This window comes from Manis javanica, chromosome 9, assembly GCF_040802235.1.
Source record: "Manis javanica isolate MJ-LG chromosome 9, MJ_LKY, whole genome shotgun sequence".
In the NCBI taxonomy this organism is placed as follows: Eukaryota; Metazoa; Chordata; class Mammalia; order Pholidota; family Manidae; genus Manis; species Manis javanica.
The window spans coordinates 34,889,841-34,909,779 of record NC_133164.1 but is presented as its reverse complement, the minus strand read 5'-3'; the positions used below and the strand labels follow the sequence as shown (position 1 = coordinate 34,909,779).

The 19,939-nt window shown below is 43.8% G+C and overlaps 1 protein-coding gene across 6 annotated transcripts in view; it reads right to left on the bottom strand.

Annotated features, from left to right (window-relative positions):
* The window catches only part of LOC108397109 (ubiquitin carboxyl-terminal hydrolase isozyme L3-like), a 211,672-nt gene that overhangs the window by 157,841 nt on the left and 33,892 nt on the right, over window positions 1-19,939 (bottom strand). For 3 of the 6 annotated variants that reach the window (XR_012121051.1, XR_012121050.1, XM_073212534.1), the window contains one exon: window positions 18,462-19,352. The exons of 1 other annotated variant lie outside the window; for it this stretch is intronic. Coding sequence is in view for 3 of the 5 variants with exons in the window: in XM_073212534.1 (XP_073068635.1) it covers window positions 19,338-19,352 (15 nt within the window). In the remaining 2 variants the exon portion in view is untranslated. Of the gene's footprint in view, window positions 1-389; window positions 1,003-17,147; window positions 18,433-18,461; window positions 19,353-19,939 lie in introns of those variants that run through there. 2 more of the 6 variants (XM_073212533.1, XM_073212532.1) reach the window with 2 other exon arrangements.

Sequence of the window (19,939 nt, the reverse complement as noted above, 5' to 3'; positions counted from 1 at the left end):
CATCATGCAGTAGCTGCAGCCAGGGGATGGGTCCAGACCACAGGGACTATACAAGAAAATAAGCTTAAGGGCAATAAGATGCATGTTTCAATGATACCAGCATAGGCAAGTCACATCCATCAGGTAGGATGCATACAGGAGAGTAATCCTGTGAAAGGATAGTGGCAGGAATGGGATCTCATCCTGGTCTAGTATACCAGACCTTTACCTGTCTCCCTGTGGAAGTTACAGATGGGTCAATATATAGGGCTATGGGAGGTACATGCATTGGCCATAAAGATAAAACAAAACTTCTTAGTATGTCTCTTATCTCCCAGACATTTTGGGTACACTACTATGATCTTTGGGGGCCACTCAGCTGTTACTTCAGTGTCAGTCTTTCCTTGCCTCTGACCTGTAGATAAGGGAAGAGACATGATGAGATATCGAAGATCTGAAAGGACCAGCCAGGGGACTCAAGGCTTAACAGCACAAGACTGGTGCTGAGAGGGCACCTCTCATATTTATTGATCAAATGGTGGTTAACAACAATAAAATTCTGTATAGGAGACTCAATACACAATCATTAATCAACCCCAAGACTAACTCTCAACAGTCTCCAATCTTCTGAAGCATAATGAACAAGTTCTTACATGGTGAACAAGTTCTTACATGGTGAACAATGCAAGGGCAGTCATATCACAGAAACTGTTCGGGTTTTGATCACGCATCATGAACTATAAACAATCAAGTCAGATATGATTATTCATTTGACTTTATACTTGATTTATATGTGAATCCCATATAAATCCTACTGGAGTGAATCCTACTCCAGAACACACAGAAGGCCAGCTTCCAGGCCTTTTCCCCAAGGTGCCAGAAAAGACAGCCATCACTGGTCCATATGTTGAGATGTCCAGGGATATGCCCACTCAACAGGGTCTCCAGGATTTAATGCAGCTGGGACTGGCAGCACGATGTTGCTCTGCTGGCCATATCCTACCTTCAATAACTCCTCTTTGGCTTGTACATACAGTTGTATAGGAGAGGAAGCAATGTGAGTTAGCATGTCCACAGGGCTCAAGGCTCCCTTTTGGGGCTAATTATAAGACAAATGCCATAACAATGTCCACAAGTGAACTGACCAGCCCCATAGACTATTGGTGTCCAACTTCAGGCCAGATTTCAACAAACCACTGTACATCTCTGTCATGCCTGCCCTGGTAGGGTTTTAGAGTACATGAAACTTCCACTTTATTCCTAATTGCTGCACCCATTCTGGTAATGCATGTCCAGTAAAGTGGGTGCATTTATTGGTCTCAATCACCTGTGGCCAGCCACAGGTTGCAAAGAGGAACTCTAGGACACTTTTGGTCATTTTCTGATCTGCATGATGTGCAGGAAAAGCAACCAATAGTCCAGTAGCCATGTCCACACAAGTCATGGCATACCATTGTCCTTTTGATAAGGGCAGAGGCCCAAGGCAGTCTTATCTGCCACCTGACAAGGGGTATCGGCCCCTTTACTATTGTCTCATGTTATTGCAGGACTAGGTGTAAGTCCCTCTTAGAGCACACAAGGCACTCCCTCTGGGCTCTGCTGACTTCTTCCAAGATCAATGGCAAGCCCCATTGATGGGCTACAGTTCACATTGTCTTTTGTCCTACATGCAACCATTGGGCTACACCAGAGGCAGGCTTTCCTTCTAGACAACGCACTTGGGCCAATGTATCTGCTTCATCATTCCCTGGGAATTCAAAATGCAAATGGCTAGTCACATGATATACGGTAACTGTCTTAGTTGGACCAGAGGCCCATAGGTCTTGCCACAACTCTTGCCCCTTCGTTGCTAGCATATCTTTCAGGAGTGCGACCTGATTTCTCAATAACTGTCTCTCTTAAGGGAATTCCATATGTCATTGCCCATGTCCTCCAAGCTATGTGAAAGTGTGTTTCTCTCCTTAATGATTCTTTCCAATACCTTGAAAAACAAACATCTCACAATCCTGGTCACCACATGGCCACTCAGGGCTTCTAAGCAGTCTTCTATCTCATGAAGGGCTAATTCCACAGCCTCTGGTGTCTCCACCCTTCCTTTGTTCTGGAGAATGGCCCACCCCTCTAGAAGGTGCTTTACCCTAGACCAATTCCCCACTAGGGGCTCCCCAGTGGAAGTCCCACTGATAGGGGATTCCCAGGTGAAGCTGCACCACCCACTGTTGCCAGAAGGAAGTGTGAGTTTTCACCTCCCACCGCAGCAACCACTGAGGCCTTGTCACCATCCATAGGGGGATTTTGGGTATCTCCCCACCATCTCTAGGGGCACCCCACCCAAGCATAGTGCCCATTAAGACAGATTTAGGGTTCAGATGTCCTCCCAACTATCGGCAAATGTAACTCCTGGGGAGGTGGGGTGGAAATATGTTCCCAACCTGGTACAAAGAAACCTTTGAAATTGAAAATCAGTAAAAGGGATAAATAAAGTGGGAGAAACCCATTTATTGCCTACAAGAGTTGTTGACTCCTCCTTGCACGTGTCTCTCACTACCTGACTGCAAAAAGACCCCACCAAACCTCTCTGGTCCAGGTGCACACTCGCTCCCCACCCTCTCTTGTAATCACCTATTCACATGGACATAGACTACTTCTCTCCACCTCTTGAAACACCTACTGATACGGATATGTACTGAGGCCAGGCGAGAGATTCTGGAAATATTGCAAATTTACCCCCCACCCCCCACATATATATATATATATATATATATATATATATATATATATATATATATATAGGCTCCCTTTTGGGGCTTCTTATAATATGAATGCCATTACATATTGTATATATATATATATCAATTGATATCAATCCATTTCTATACCTATGCCCTTATCAAGTAGGGTCTGTGGAAATTTTTTCATTAAAGAGACATTTCAATGTCAAGAAGTCTCTTGAGTCTACTCAAGAAAACAATATATTCACTATAAAATATTACAATCAATTTAATTAAAGAATAAAAAGTCTCTGAATGATTTCATGTACAAATGAGAAGATAACTTTTGAATTCAAGACATTGTTTAAACAACAGTAATAATTATACAGTTGCCCACAATTTAAATTGCACCAAGAGGGATTATTGACAATTTTGTAAATAAAATTATATGTTGTTGATTAATATACACACTTATTCATAAATGGGCTGTATTTTATATGTACACACACACACACACACACACACATATATATATATATATGTATGTATATACATAACATACACAGCAGTATTTTTCAGAAACAGCAACATGTGCTGTTAGGTTGGGGCTTTTACTTTTGCTTTTTTCAATTTTTCATAACTATTGTTCCACTTAAGGTGATCTGTCCTTCAGTAAGAAAAAGTTGATTCCTTTTTTTTTTTGAGTATAAAAGTCTACTACCATTCGGTAGGCTGTTACAAGGCAAGTGTGGAAATTTACAGGTCATGCTTAGTCTCTAAAGATATAAACAGTGCAAATGCTGTTAACATACTAATGATAAAAACAAGAAATATGAGAAAGGAGAGCAAAAACTACTATGTATAAAAGACTATCATTATGTACTTAGGTCTACATTACCAAAAAAAGCACAATTGTGAAATTGAAAGCAATTTTACAGAGTAAATAAAAACAGACTAAGAATATGGGTCAATTTATTATTCACTTCAGGTAAGAGATGACATACCTACATTCTTTACATGACTGTATATGATCAATGTAAATGAACAGTTCTTTTCAAAATTATATTTAATCTTGCTTACCAGAGTGCCTATTTTTTCTGCCTTCTTAATTTTCCACACACTGCTTCCTTCATTTGTTCATTCTATCAAGTTATATTAGTTAAAATCCTACCTATTTATTAAAGTCCTACTATAAATGCCCCTTTCATTGTGTTACTCTACATGCATTAATAGTTTGTCTCATTCCAATTTAGTGTCTGAGAAAATCTGCTTAGCACTAATTATGTGCCATGTACTTTCTAAGTGCTTTCTCAGAGTGCTCATTGTTAACATTATGCTTCATGTTTTTCCTGAAACCTTCAATTAATTGTTTGTAACTTAAAAGCAGAGACCACATCTGACTCACTTAATATCCTAGCATTTTTTATAAGTTCAGTATATATTTAAGTGAATTTGATTTCCTGAAAAAATAGGTTTTCTCATGTCATAGAAGAAAAAAAAACTGCCTCCATTCCCCTTTTTCCTGTGCTCCTGTAGCTGTCATTCTCAAGTACACGTTGTTCAAAATTACTACCTCTGGTTCCTCTCTACTTTCCTCAGAAATACAAGAATGTGTAAGCCATTTCTAAGGATTTTTACAGGCATCTTACAAACACAGGCAAGTATTTTGTGACCCAGGGGCCTGTGAAACACATAAACCAATGGATTCATGGACTGCCTAAGCAAATCACAGAAGGATTTTTTTTTTCAGGTGCATGTAAAAACTAGGAATCAGAAAAATGTCTCTCTAAATCACAAAATAAAAACTATTAGCAGAATTTTCACTATTTAAAAATAAATAAAACAATTTTATCATTCAAATAAGTTCAGCTATTGATGCCAGGTTTCTTATTTGTGGAGTCAAAAATGAACTTAGCAAACAATCAAGGTAGGAGAGCCAGAGAGAGGCTTTTATTTAAAGATAAAGTGAGAAGGCAGAGCTCCTAGCTCATGCCAGGAGGGGACAAGAGAGCTCAGGGCAGTACATTGTCTAGGGAATTTATAGGCAGTTGAGGATTTTGGAGAATGTGATACAGGGCTTAGCGGTGTGGACTTGTTGAAAGTAGTCTTAGAATGTTTGTCCTTGATGAGACATTAAGTCCCTTTTAGCATGCTAAAGTGAATCTTACATGTGATTATAAATGATTAGCCTAATAAAAACAAGGGCTATGCTGAGATATTTTCCTTTATTTGGGGAATATCAACTGATCTCACTGAAGAATGACTCTAGAGCTTAATGTTTAACATGGAGTTCTTGTAGGGGGTTTCTGTAAGGTAAATTCTAGCCAGAATAAGCAGGCAAAGAGAGGCAACAAAGGGCCAGGTAATTTATTTAAATACCCCTGGGTGATGTTCTTGGGGCCTGGGTACTACAAGCTGGAGAAGTCACACCTGGTTAGGGAGGTGGGCGCTTATAAGGGATTAGGAGGGGGAGGAGTGGGCAAGCTATCCTAAGGGGTGTTGAGAGGTATGATTGGCTAAAGGTGACATAATAGTCAACTAGAAACTTTTTTCCTTCCAAGAGGGAGGAGGCTGACATCTGGGTCTTAGTTGGCACATCAGGATCTAATTCAGGGAGAGCTGTTACCCCTTTCCATATATGGCACAGACTTTGGGGTCTGGTCTGTTCTCCCCCTATGGCATCTCTCTGTTCTGTTTGCATGTCCTTGTTTTTCCTTTCTCCAGCCTAACAGTTTCCTTGCATGTTGTTACACTGCTCTGACTGTAATTATCATGCCTTGCTTTTTCCGGAGGCCCTCCCCCTACTCTGACTACACTCATGGTCCCTGTCTCACCGTGACATACAGTAAAGTGACCTGGTCTCCATGACGAATGCCTTGGATCTGGAAAAGAGCTGCATCTAACCAGTTATACGGCATTAGGCATGAAGCTTAGCCTCTTCTCCACAGCAGCATCTCTGTCTGAGGTGAAGATGTTGGATTCAATTATCCCTAAATTCCTTTTCAGCTATGGTAGATGCTATAAAAAGGTACCTTCTTATTACCTTTATAAACTGTTCTTTTATTGTTAAAATTATACCTCCATTGCTCAACCCTTAACATCTATGCTGTTTTTATAAATGTTAGATTCATGTAATCTTTTCTAAACAATATATATTCTAGCATATTTATTTTTAGCAATGTATGTTTCACTGAGCCATTGAGCTCTAGTGAATACCACTCTCATAGGTATTGAAAAAGGAAAAGATGCACAACTTTTCCTATTCTCTGCTGAAGCTCATGGAGGCTGAATGGTGAGAATAGCCGGACATTTACATAATTAATTTCTTTTATTATTTAAATTGCCCTACCCAATTGCTTTAGAATAACAATCATTTCATGCATCTTGCTTTATACAGTTCATTGAAATGTAAATAAGAAACTTGATTCTTCAAAAGCACAATGCTGAACCAATTGGTGCAGTTGCCCATTATGAAATATTAGTGGAGACATGGGATCAAAACAAGACAGCATAATGAACCTGTCCTTTTGCCTCTTTCATCTTTGAATTTATAAATGATTTAGAAAGCATACAGAGAAACGTTTGCAATATTTTATCTCATAATCCTCTATGTCTCTTTCTTCTGAGACACTAAGGGACCCATTCTATAGTCTCAGATCTTCTAAATCTTTTGGGGACATAGACTCCGTGGGCTGTGGCTTGTAAAATGATGAGACATATTAATATTGACAATTTGACTTGCTAGCAATACTTTAGGATCTCAGATCACTTATTTCTAGAGAAAGTTAAACAAATGATGAAAGTTTTCCATAATGATGTATCCCCCCAAATTCAGAAAACGTTTTTAAAAAGTAAATAAATGAGGCAAGAATACTGTGTTTGTCAGTGTATATAAGGAAATAAGGAAAACACACACATTCACATACACACAGGGTTAACGACCTAAGGGAAATCCTGAATGATAGCTACCAAATCAGTTCCATTGCCTCTGACAAAAATCTGTTGCTTCCACTCATAGATAAAATAAAGCCTTTTATCCCCTTCCTTTCTTTTATTCACTGACTAAGCCACTTGGTTTACAGCTTGTCTGTCTATCTATCCTCTGATTTTATTCTATCTCAAACTTTGTATCAGTCCTCTTTTCTGGGATATCTTATAAAAACCATGTGTATACTCAAATACACAGTGATAAGTATTTTTGGAGCTGTGGGTAAAACTGAAACATTTCCAGAATATCTCACCTGGCTTTGGTACATCTGCATATCAACAGGCATTCAGACATGGAGAGAAGTACAGCTTTAGTGCATTTGCATCTTTCCTCAGGGGTGGAGAGAAGTTCATCTCCATATGAATGGGTAATTACCTGGGTGACAGGGGGCTTATCTGTACCTGAGAGGTGAGGGGGAGGGCCGGTGTTGTGGTTGCTGCAGGAGCAGAGAAGAAAGAGGGCCTGGGACTGCAGTTTGTGAGCAATATATGGGTTTTAAACTTTATTTCTCCCTTTGATTGCTTTTGGTTTTTAGGGGTTTTTGCCCCAGGATTTCCTTTCCCCAGACTTACAATTGGCGAACGTTGGCAGGGTTCCAATGAACCCAAAACCTGTCATAATGGGTGCAACCTTTGGGAGGGCCGCCCCAAGAAATGATGGGGAGAAGTGGCGCTCGCACTAAGGGACATGTGTCTACACTCGTGTGGTTGTGGAGGTGCCACCACTGCTGCTGGCCATGCCGACCCTGGCCTGTGGCCCGAACCTAAGGCTATTGCTTCTGCCACTGCTGCTGCTCTTGCTGCCGGCCAGAGCCTGGCCACAACCATGGAAAGGAGCAGAGCTCCAGGTCACCTTGAAGCAACTGGCTGCTGTGTACCATGCCTTGCTGGCTATAGAGCCCATTGCTGGAGCAGCTCCGACCAAGGTAATAACCTCCTATCCCATCACGGGGTGGGTGCAAGATTGGACCCAAAGGCCATGGAGTGGCATGGCACAGACACCTCAAAAGACAATGTGGGCCCATCGGTGCGTCTTGTTTTTCACCTTTGAAGAAGTCAGCAGAGCCTGGAAGGAGTGCCCTGCACATTGTGCAGATCAAAAAACCACCAAGAGAGGCCTAGAGTGTCTCTCTGCAGCCTATGGTTGGTCGCTGGTTACTGAGAGCAATAGAGGTACCTGAAAGGAAAGGAGCGACACATAGCAGCAATTCACCGGAGAGTTCCGCTTTATTAGGGAAAGGTGCTGGGTTATATAGGAGGGGGCATGATTGATTGAGGTGTCACTTCTACGGGGCTGGTGGCTGTTGGCTAGGTGCTGGGATTGGGAGTGGGGTGAGAGGTGATTGGGCTTCAGGTGGCGCCGGCGGGAACTGAGGACCCCAAAGAGAAGCCGGAAGTTTGCCATCTTACTGGTGGGGACCCTTCATTCCCCCCTTTCTCCTCTATGGGTTTGTGGACGTTGCTTTCTCTCTGGCTGCTTCCTGCTGAACAGGGGCGGAGAAGGGAGTGAGGGCTTGAGGATTGGGAGGAAAGGGTTGATAGGACTCCCTGCAGTAAGGACGAGTAGATGTGGACTTCTTCAGGTTTGGAAATCAGTGAAGGTTCCCTGTAACCATAGGTTGGCCAAGAGGATATGGGTGTCAGGAGCCAGGCGTCTGCGGCTATTGTTTCCAGGAACAGTTTCCAGTGGAGAGAGGGGTCCATCTCAGCATGTGGTGAGGAGGTCACGTGAGGGTGAGGGATCTTCTGTGGCCAGAAGCTGGTAGTTCTGAGTAAAAGCTGGTTGAAAGCTTGATTAGAGATTTTTCCGACTTGGGATTTGATGAACTTTATTATACAGGGTAAGAAGAGACAGGTGAGAAGAATGATTATTATGGGGCCTGCAATGGGCCAGAGCCAGGTGAGGAGGGGGTTTGTTGTATTGACGAGAATGGGTTGGAATTGGAAGCAGAGTGGAGACTGGAGGCAAGGTCGGTGAGTTTGGTAATGTCAGTTTCTACAATGCCAGATTCGTTGATGTAATAGCAGCACTCTTCCCAGAGGAAGACGCAGGTGCCGCCCTTCTCGGCTGTAAGCAGATCTAGGGCCCGCCGGTTTTGAAGGGTGACTTTAGCTAGCGAAGTGACCTGTCTTTGGAGAGAGGCTAGAGAATCGGCAGTGGATGTCAGGGCTCTCTCAAGTTTGGCGTTGAGATCTCTAACTGCCTATAGAGAGTGACCCAAGGCTTCTCCCGAAAACCCTGCCCCAATGGCTGAGGTGATCAAAGAGCTACTGACCATGATGGGAAGGAAAGCAGCTCTTTTTGTGCGCGAGGGCAAGGGAGGTTGGAGCTCAAGAAATTCTGCCATGCTGTAAAGTGTTAACTGTGGGATTAGGGTGACGAGAATGCAGGGTGTATTGGAGTTGAGAGGCAGTGAGTTGAAAAGACTGCTATTACACTAAAAGAAGTGCCCCGGTTGCGTAAAAGTCTTAGAGCCGGACGTAGGGGTGTAGATAGAGAGGCAGTGAAGTGCACTGGAGGGGGGTGGAGTTGGGCCTACACAGTGGTGGATGGTGAGATTATCTGCGTATTCTGGTTCCCATAGGGGTATGTCTGCCAGGGGGCAGAGGGGTTGTCTTTCTGCATGGAAGGAGTAGTTGGAAATATTAAGGGGCACGGCGGCCAGCAGTGGGCGCTGTAGTGATGCGCACAAGAAACAATTGGCTGTGTTAAGGGTGTGGTTGAGAAAGATGGTGGTGTCCTGAATGAGCTGTAATGAAGAGTAGGAGAAATGGGAAGAGGGGTGGGGATAAGAAGATGAAGAGGCGCTATCAAGAGTTTGGATAATGACTTTTTCGGAATGTCTGCTATCTGATGCAACTTGAGAGATCTGGGAATGAGAGGGAACATACTTTCGAGAGATATGAAGGGTACTGTGGGGGGTCGAGGACTCCCCATAGTAAACTGAGGCTGTGACTCTGGCAGCCCATCGAGAGTCCCAGGGATCTGGGATTGATAAGGAGAATGAGCTGTTGGGATATTTCATGAAACGGTTGGAGGAGTAATACTGTGGGTACTGGAAGTTACCTATGTAGTGAATGGTGCAAGACTAGTAGGGACATCTCCCGTAGGTATCTGGCCATCACCTGCAATAGGCTTGTTTTTGGTCATAGAGGAAGCAGAGGTAGGGAGAATAAGGGTAGCTGCTAGTGAACACTTCGGTGGAGGGAGGAAAGTGGAGGTATAAAGGCTCAGAGCAGCTTTTCAGAGGGCAGTCTGGTGTGGCAATGAGGGCAGTAACTTTTGTTTGATGCTGTGTGTAAGTCTCTCTGACTTTGAATCGCCATACAAAGGAGGCTGGGGTGGTGGGGAAGACAATAGGAATGAGGAAAAAAAGGCGAGAGCGCAGTAAAGGAGGAAAAAGTCATGATTCGGGTATGGATGGCAAAGGGGGTGAACGGGATTTTGGAGGAAAGAGGACAGTAAGGTCAGGAGTCTGGAGGGAGGGAGAGTCTGTAAACTTTTGTAGGTTAAGAGATCTTTTAGGTGATGTGGGGACAGAATGGTAAGGGGCGCCCTGAATGTCAGTTTATGAGCTTCTTCCTGCAAGAGCTGTCTAGCGGCTAATGCTCGTAGGCAGGGGGCTCATCCCCGAACTGTGGGGTCTAATTGCTTGGAGAGATAAGCTACTGGGGGGCAAAAGATGGGCCATAATATTGGCCTAGGACTCTTAGAGCTTGACTGGACCTCTCATGAATGTATAATGAGAAGGGGTTTGACAAATCAGGAAGATGGAGAGCTGGGGCTTCCACAAGGGCTTGACGGAGCTTAATGAAGGAGTGTCGGGGTGAGGAGGATAATGGTTTTTTAGGGGGGCTCTTGCTGAGGTTGTATAGGGGTCTTGCCAACAGGGTGCAGGGAGAAGTTAGGGATCTATGTTCTAAAATATCTAGCTAGGCTTAGAAAGGGCCTAGAAAGGAAAGGATTTTTGTCTTGGTTTTGGGAATGGGCAGGTCAGAGAGGAGCCATTTTCTGTCTAAGGTAATGGACTTTCTTTGTTGAGATAGAAGGAATCTGAGGTAAGTGATAGGAGGGGAAGAGATTTGAGCTTTGACGGGGGATACTCGGTAACTTCTGGAAGCTAGAAGGTTAAGTAGGGAGGCAGTGTCAAGTTGAGACTGTTCCCACGAGAGACTGCAGAGTAGAAGATTGTCTATGTATTATAAGGTGTACTTGGAGTGATCATGATGAAACTGTTTGAGGTCCTGAGCTAGGACCTGTCTAAAAACATGGGGACTATCTCGGAAGCTTTGTGGCAAAACTGACCAAGTGAGTTGTTTAGAATGTCTTGTGTATGGGTCCGTCCAGGTGAAGATGAAAAAATCTTGGGAGCAGGGGTCTAGAGGGATAGAAAAATGGGTCTTTGAGATCTAGGACTGAGAAGTGGGATGCTGAGGCTGTATGGATTTGGAACTAAGGGATGGATAGGGACAATGGCTATGTTGATGAGGCGAAGGTCTTGGACAAGGCGGAAAGATCCGTTGGTTTTTTTAACAGCTAATATGGGGGTATTAAATGGGGAGTGAGTGGGTCTGCTTGAATGATGGGTTGGAGGCCTATGAGGGCTGAAGTGGTTAGGGGGTATTGGGCCTGACAGATATACTGAGAGGGGTCACATAATTTGATAGAGGCAGGGAGACATAGGGCCACGGAGGGGCTTGTAATGTCCCAAACTTTGGGATTTACAGGGTGTATGAGGGCAGAACTGGAGCTTTCATTGGGTAGAGGGGGGTCGTCGGCTATGAGGGCCATCAGAAAGGGAGTACTGGGGGCTGTGGGAGTGGATATAGTTATGGAAACGTGGAGGGAAAGGATGTCTCGTCCTAGTAAAGGGATGGGACACTGGGGCATAACCAGGAAGGAGTGGGAGAAAGGTATGGGATTGTCTTGGATTGTGCATAAAAGGGTGGGTGGGGGGTTTAATGGGAAAATCTGTTTACCTCCTACTCTGACTATAGGAGTAATGGCTGGCGTGGTAGGGCCCCGGTATTCTCACAAGACTGAGAAGGTGGCTCCTGTATCTAGGAGGAAGGAGATGGGGTGACCATCTACTGTTAGAGTAACCCTGGGCTCCTGTTTGGTGATGGAAATGGTCGGGCGAGAAGCCCCCGGGCCCCATCAATCTTCTTCTCCCAGCCCCACTACGGCGGGCTTAGGTTGGGGGTTGTTCATCCAGCCTCCCCTTCGGGTGGTTGGGCAATCAGACCCCCAGTGGCCCTTTTTGTGGCATCTTGGGCATGGGGTGGTAGGAGATCTGGGGGAGGGGCATGCCCTTGACCAATGTCCCTCTTTTCTGCACTGAAACAAGCTCTTGGGGGGGCTTGTTTGTAGAGGGGCGCCCAGGTTGTGGTTTTATCAGCTGGGCCAACATCTGGAAATTGGCCTCATCAGCCTTTTGTTTACGGCATTCTTTCTCCTCCTCCCGCTTATGGAAGACTTTAAAGGCCACTGTTAGGATCTCAGTCTGTGGGGTAGCGGGGCCCTGTTCTAACTTTTTGAGTTTAGCTTTAATGTCGGGGTAGCCTTGAGCTAGGAAATATGTCATAAGGACATGTCTTCCTTCAGGTGTTTCTGGGTCCAGGCTGGTATACTGTAATAGGGCTTGAGTGAGTCTGTCTAAGAACTCGGAGGGGATTTCATCTCTCTTTTGAATTATGTCTTGGAGCTTTTGAAAATTGACTACTTTACAAGCTGCCCTTTTTCAGACCTGCTATTAAGCAGGAGGCAAAAATATCTCAAGAGCGGAGACTCATGGCGGTGTTATAATTTCAGTGTGGGTCTTGTTCGGGGACAGCAGTGGGGCCAGGGGGATAAGTGGGGTCAGTCCTGTGGGTTTCAGTAGCCTGCATTTGGGTGAAGTCCTAAACTCGTCTACGCTCTTCAGGGAGGAGAGTATTGGCCAGGAGCATGAAAATGTCATGATGTGTGAGGCTGTAATACTGGAGGGTCTATTGAAACTCCCTGATGTATGTCATGGGATCAGTGGAAAAGGAACTTAGGCGTTTCTCTAGTTGGGCTAAATCTCTTAAGGAGAAAGGGATGTGAACGCGCACGCTGCCTTCGGATCCTGCTACCTCCCGGAGGGGGGCGATAATTTTGGGAGGCTCTTGGGACTGAGTCTGAGGGGGACTGAAGGGTTCTGGCTCAGTCTGTGGGGGTGTGACGCGGTCTAGCCGTGCCTAGTCGAGCAGGTCCTGAAGTGCAGAAGGGGGGCAAAGAAAATAAAGAAAGATAGAATCGGACTCACATGTCGCCAGCTAGCAGCCCAGCTGCTTACTTCTGCCGCTCTAGTTGGGCTTGAACTCATGACTCTGAATTAAGAGTCCCATGCTCTACTAACTGAGCTGCAGCAGGGCTCTAGTTAATTACTTATGGAATATGTAAACAGAATGTTCTTTGTTCTCCATTCCTGCCACATCTGCAAGTGGGGGAAGGGCATATTTAGAAGCAGGGGCGGTGTTTCTACACATCTTCAAGGTCTCCCTATTTTCAGAGTGAGGAGTCTTGGCAAGATATGTTTTTGTGGACAGATAACTTCTAAGGACTGCACCGGTTGTTCTCTAGCTTGTGCTTTACCATGCTGTGTTCAGACATGGGGGAAGGTGCTTTCCCATTCTCCCTGCAAACATGTGAGAAGACAAAGGCAGTCCCTAACAGGGGAGAAACAGGTGATGAGGGCAAAGACGGAGGAGGCCCCCGGGACCTAGTTAAAGGGGGGCTGAAAGGCTCAGGCTTAATGTGCAGGGAATGAAGGTGGAGGAGGTGAGATGGGGGAGGAGATGGTTGGGGAGGAAGGGAGAAGGGCTGTTGTAGGAGAAGAAGGGGAAGGGAGTGAACAGGAGGCTTCTGCGGGGGCGGCGGCTTGCAGGCTAGGAGAACTTGGGAGGGGGCGGGGAGAGGAGGAGGCGGAAAGCTTCCATATAGGGAATCTCCTTCCATTTTTTCAGGCGCTGGCAGTAGTTAAAAAGATCGCGAGTGATGTTAGGATCAAGAGTTCCCCCTGCAGGCCATTGGTTTTTATTGTCTAGGGGGTATGTCGGCCAATCTTGGGAGCAATATTTACGGAGAAGTTTTGGTTTTATATCAGGCATCAGGGAGAGGGTAGCCAGATGCTTAAGCAGGCATTCAAGAGGTGAACTTTCAGGGAGGGATGAGGAGGCTCCCATGGCTAAAGGACAGAGAAGGAGACAAACAGGGGAAGACGAACGGAGATCCTCGGACTGGAAGCAGACCACAAGGAGACAAAGGGCATCCCCGATGATCCTTGGTGGTCTGCGGAAACTCGTATACGAGTCGGAATTTCTTGGGAAGTGTGGGTCGTCACCCAGACTTCCCTAAGAAGGCAGAGTGCCGGAGTCACGAGGTACCTAGCGCTAGGCGTTTTCGGCGGACGGAGCAGGAGGAGGAGGGGGGGAAAGGGAGCGTTCTCATCCACAAAGGAGTCACCTTGTTTATGGCTGTTGGAGGGGGGTGCCTGAGAGTCGGCCGCAGCCGTGAAGGCCTGAGGCGGGGATTTATGACTGTCGGAGGAGGGGCCTGAGCGTCCGCCGCACCCGTAAAGGCTTGAGGCGGGGATTCATGGCTGTTTGGGGAGGGCCCTGAGGGTCCACCGCAGCCGTGAAAGCCTGAGGCGGGGAGAATTCCCTCCTCATCCCCGAGCGTCAGGGCCTTGCTGGACGATCACGGTCAATGGCACTGCGATAGCTCAGGGAAGAGCGACCCACTCCGGGGGGAAAACTTACCTAAAGGCCAGAGAGGAGTGGTGAGTGTGATGAGCCAGCGCCGGAAAAAGAGGACGAGGGCAAGCTGCTGCTGGTGTCGGGGGAAGACGGGGCCCAATTGGGTTGTCCCGTCTCCCGGGTTTCGGCACCAATGAAAGGAAAGGAGCGACACATAGCAGCAATTCACCGGAGAGTTCCGCTTTATTAGGGAAAGGTGCTGGGTTATATAGGAGGGGGCATGATTGATTGAGGTGTCACTTCTACGGGGCTGGTGGCTGTTGGCTAGGTGCTGGGATTGGGAGGGGGGTGAGAGGTGATTGGGCTTCAGGTGGCGCCGGCGGGAACTGAGGACCCCGAAGAGAAGCCGGAAGTTTGCCATCTTACTGGTGGGGACCCTTCAGTACCCACTTTATTGGACATGTGTTGCAAGGATGGGTGCAGCAATTAGGAGTAAAATGGACATGGCCCTGGACATTTCAAGACAAGGATCGGCGATGGCTGGCTCTTCTGGCATCTTGGGGTAAAGGCCTAGAAGCTGACCTTCTGTGTATTCCTGTAATAACAGCAAATTGGTCCCTGACAATCATGGTTATTTGCTTCTACAGTCCTTGTATCCTGGATGTGCCCTCTGGCTGCAGCTGCCATGTGATGGCTGGAATGGACGAGCTTTGGACTTAATCTGCATGGGACTTTGAACCTAGCTGAATCCTCTGGCTTGAGAATTATGATTGTGTTGCTGTTGTCAAGAAAATAATGTTTAAAGAGAGGCTTGACTTTGACTAACATTTGGTAAAAGTTTTGTGTGCAGTCTAGCATGATTGTTAGGAATTAGTAAACAAGTATGGAAACGTATTGTGTGCTTAGTATGAGATTGTGCTTTAAAGTACATTTACTTAATCTGCATAGGCTGAATCCTCTGGCTTGAGGATTATCAAGATTTTCTTGCTGTTGCTATTGCATGTTACTAAATTGGTCAGAAGAGGGGGATTGAGTAAATTGTAAGGCGAGATTTCTGGAGGGGTGGATTGTGGGTAAAATTGAAACATTTCCAGAATCTCACCTGGCTTTGGTACATCTGCATATCAACAGGCATTGAGAGGTGGAGAGAAGTATGGCTTTAGTGCATTTGCATCTTTCCTCAGGGGAGGAGAAGTTCATCTCCCTATCAGTGGGTAATTACCTGGGCAATAGAGGGCTTATCTGTATCTGAGAGGTGAGGGGGAGGGCTGGTGTTGTGGTTACTGCTTGAGCAGAGAAGAAAGAGGGCCTGGGACTGCAGTTTGTGAGCAATAAACAGGTTTTAAACTTTATTTCTCCCTTTGACTGCTTTTGGTTTTTAGGGGTATTTTGCCCCAAGATTTCCTTTCCCCTGACTTACAGAGCTATCAGCTAATTATACCTACTAGTTAAGCAGAAAAATATCATGCTCCACTCAGCATAGTGTGAAAAAAAAAGTGCCCTGAAGAATTCTGACTGTGGTGTCCATTTGATCTGCAAGAGTTCATAGCAAAGAGCAGTGAAATTTGTAGCCCAAATCCTGGAGTTCTGTCTTCTCATAATAAACAAGTGACTTTGAGAAAGCAATAAAAATATTTTGTTCTTAAATTTTATAGATGAATGCATAATTTAAATTTAGAATCTTCATTTTTTTATTATCTTTATGAAGATGCCATAAAGGTCATATGATTTGATATATGTGAAAATGGGTTTTCAAGCCACAGAATACTAAAACATTTAAAGTATTTCTGTTGTTATTAACATTGTATAATTTTTACTTGGAATTCTAAGTATGTATTAATATAATAATTGTAACTAATTTAGTTTATCACTGACTGTATCTTCTTAAAATTTTACATATATTAATTTGTTTAAATCTCAAAGTAAATTTATGAGGATATACTATCTTTATTACCATTTACTGATGAGCAAAACTAATATTGAAAATATTAATCAAATGCCCCATTCAATGTATATCCCTTAAGGTTTCTGACTGCTTTCATTCTCAAATTTTAAATTTACTATTCATTAATAAATCTAAAAGCACTTACTAGGAAAAAAATTAACAGAATGAAAACACATGCCTATCAACACTTTCTCTGCACAGGACAATGAATTATTGAAGATGTGCAAAGAACCACAAAACCCTTTTAAAATGTAATATGTGAGGTTATTCACACTTTACTCTCTGTGTTGCAGCGTGACAACTGCAGAAAAACAGTAAAAAAAAAAAATCACTAACATGATAACCAGACACAATAAGAATAGCAGTTGAAAAGGTTAGGTTACCGTAAAATGTCCAAATCACATCATAACTTCACATTTTCCCTTCTAAATTATCTTTTCCTAGCAGGGTGTAAATAGAGATTCAAACTGCATAACCTTTCATCCAACATCATTGCTGTGCTAGAGAGAAGGCTTAAGTAACTTAATTTTTCTCACAAAACCTGATGTTGATATTTGGCAGCTTCTAATCTGGCTGGGTGCCCTGACATGAATTGTAGATTTTCCGTGCTCCTTTTGAGAGGAGTTTAAGGAGGATGAAAGCAGATGCAGACAAGGGCAATGGATCCCAGAAGCCAAATAGCATGAGGCCCCTCAATACAATTTGAGATTAAGGAGTAGATTTGGCAGCCTCATGCTGTTTTAAGGAAAAAAAGGTAATTTTCTATAAGGTAATTAGGTAGTCACTTAAACAAACCATTGTGGTGATTCTATTTTGTTTTCATAACTTTAATAAATATTTTTTGAATATAAGTTAAAATTAAGCAGCTGTTTTTGGTTGTTGCTGGTTTTGAATATCATTTTTTTAAGGCAATAATGGAATTTTAGGGTTGAAAGTGATATTTAAATTGGAACACAACCTAACTGATCTCCACAATCAAAGTCCATGTTGACCTTTTCAAACAGATAGAACAAAAGGTTGTTGTCTGGTCTGGCAACTCTAAATCTTATTTCCAAGTTTCTTGATTCTCTGGCTATTGCCTTAAGCTTCTCTGGGTTGCATTACTTATTCTTAATCCCCTACTTTTGCAGAACTGGAGACTGACATATCTGTTTCTGCATGTCCTTCCATCAATAGTTCTCCTCAGTGATAGGTCTCTATTCACTTGTTACTTCTTGGGAGGCGGAGCTAGGCATTTCTTTGCCAAACCCATTACAATGTTTTCAATCAGTGTATTTTCTGACCTCTCCACACCTCTTTATTCATTCTGCTTTGGATAGGTAAATTGATTAACTCAAATTTAAAAAGATAATCCCCACTCTTCTTACCCACAGAAAGTACCTATTATTAATTGATTTCCTGAAAAATGTATGTTTTACAAGGTCTTGTCCCTCCCTGGGATATTTGCAGTTTTGTGCAGTAAATTTTCGAGACCTTAAACATTGATACACTCTTTGGATATTCTAAAACGTAAAACAAACAAAAAACTAAGGATGCAATTAAGGCTCCCTGTGGAAACAGAAGGTATGGCAGTGGACATTGTATTTTAGTGTGTGGGCAAAGTATTTTAAACCTGGAAGATGGTTGTGTTTATCCAGGTGATATTTTTACAATTGAGCATTTGACTTCTTATTTCTGAGTCCTGTGCAAGATGCTCAAACCAGTTCTGTGCTGACTGCAGTAACTTGAAAAAAGGTATCACCTTAAGGAAAGATGCCTAGGCTATAGAGTAAGTGCTGGACATCTGTAGGCTTGGAAAAGTCGCTTGGACCTCAAACAAAGCTCACAAGAAACCACTTGGGGTACAGAAGTACTATTCAGAACAGACTCCCTCATGCGGCTTAAGCACCAGCCAAACCCCATGACTGAGGTCTCGAAAGTAAAGGCTTGCTGCTGGGGATTTAGCACGTATGACATGGAGACCTCATGGCTATCTTCTGCAAAGGCTAGTTTACTTGGGATCTTGAGGCAAGGTAACAACTGTACCTTTAGTTGGAACAGGTGGCTTCAGCATGCATATTTTCACTGCTTAGTTCACAAGTTCTGTGTTTCCTAGGCAGGCATACATGAAGTACATTCAGTTTTAGGCAAAAGAGCACTTTATATCTTTTTTCATTAGAGTATTATTGACATACAATCTTATTAAGGTTTAATATGAACAGCATTGTGGTTTCAACATGTACCCATGGTACGAGAGCACCTTATATCTTTAAAGTTCTTTTAGAAACTGATTTACAGTATATTTGTTCCTATCATATGGCAGCTGAATTTTGCGTGTACTTCACAGCACAAAGGAGGTTCTAGCTTTAAATTATTAATGTCAAGCCTGTATGAGTAGTTAGATTAGCAGCCCCCAATTTTTTTTTATATTCTCAGTCAAGAAGGAACCACAAATAGGGTATACCATGAGTCTACTAGTTAAAGAACCACAGGAACTAAAGTTGATTCTGAATTGGTTAACTTCATATAAGAAAAAAAACGTCTCTAGGAGGCAGATTTCTTATGCATCAATGGGTCCATAATAGTAACAGAAGAAACAGCCATGTGATGCATTATTGAAAAATACCCATTCACAAGGCAGTGTAAACCCTGGAATCCCTATCTAGGGTCCAAACAGAATAATACAGAACTGGATATCAGAAGCCAGAGACTCAAAGGGTAAGTCAAAAATAGAAGGTGGCTGTCAATGGTTGATTTCTGACTGTGGATCTAAAAATCACAGGTCAAGTTTTTCAGAATTTAAGCAGAGAAGAATGATGCTTTCATTAGTTTGATAGAGCTGTCATAACAAAGTATCACTGGCTGATGAGCATAAACAATAGAAATACATTTTCTCACAGTTCTGGAGGCTAGAAATTTGAGATTACGGTGTTAGCAGGGTTCGTTTCTTCTGAGGCTTGGAGATGGTGGTTTTTGGCATTTGTCTTCACATGGTCTTCCATCGGTGCCTGTCTGTATCAAAATTTCCTTTTCTAATAAGGACAAAAATCACATTGGATTAGGACCCACCCAATGACCAAATTTTAACTTAATTATCACTTTGGAGACCTTATCTCCAAATATATTCACATTCTGAAGTACTGGAAGTAGGACTTCAGCATAAGAATCTGGAGGGGACACAATTCAGATGATTAAAATACCAACTGGGAGTTTCAAGATGGTGGCATGAGAGGTGAGACAGAGAACTCCTCCCAAAACCACATATATTAAGAAAATATAGTTAATACAACTAATCCTAAAAGAGCAATAGGAAAGAACACTGCACCAGACTGCATAAACCTGGAGAATAGAGCAGACCATGAAACAGGGTAACATATCAAAGCCTTGATCCAGTGGGATGCAAGCCCTTCCCCAACCCCAGCTCACCAAATGGAGGAGGAGAAGCAGAGCAGGGAGAGGTTGGAAGCCTGGGACTGCTGAACACCAGCCCTGGAGATATGCTATGGGCGCACGAACCTACATGCATGGTGCTCTGGAGATTAGTGGGGTTGGAAAGATAAGACAGGAGTAATACTTGGAGAAACTGAGATTACAGACATTTGTGGAGGACAGGGATCCA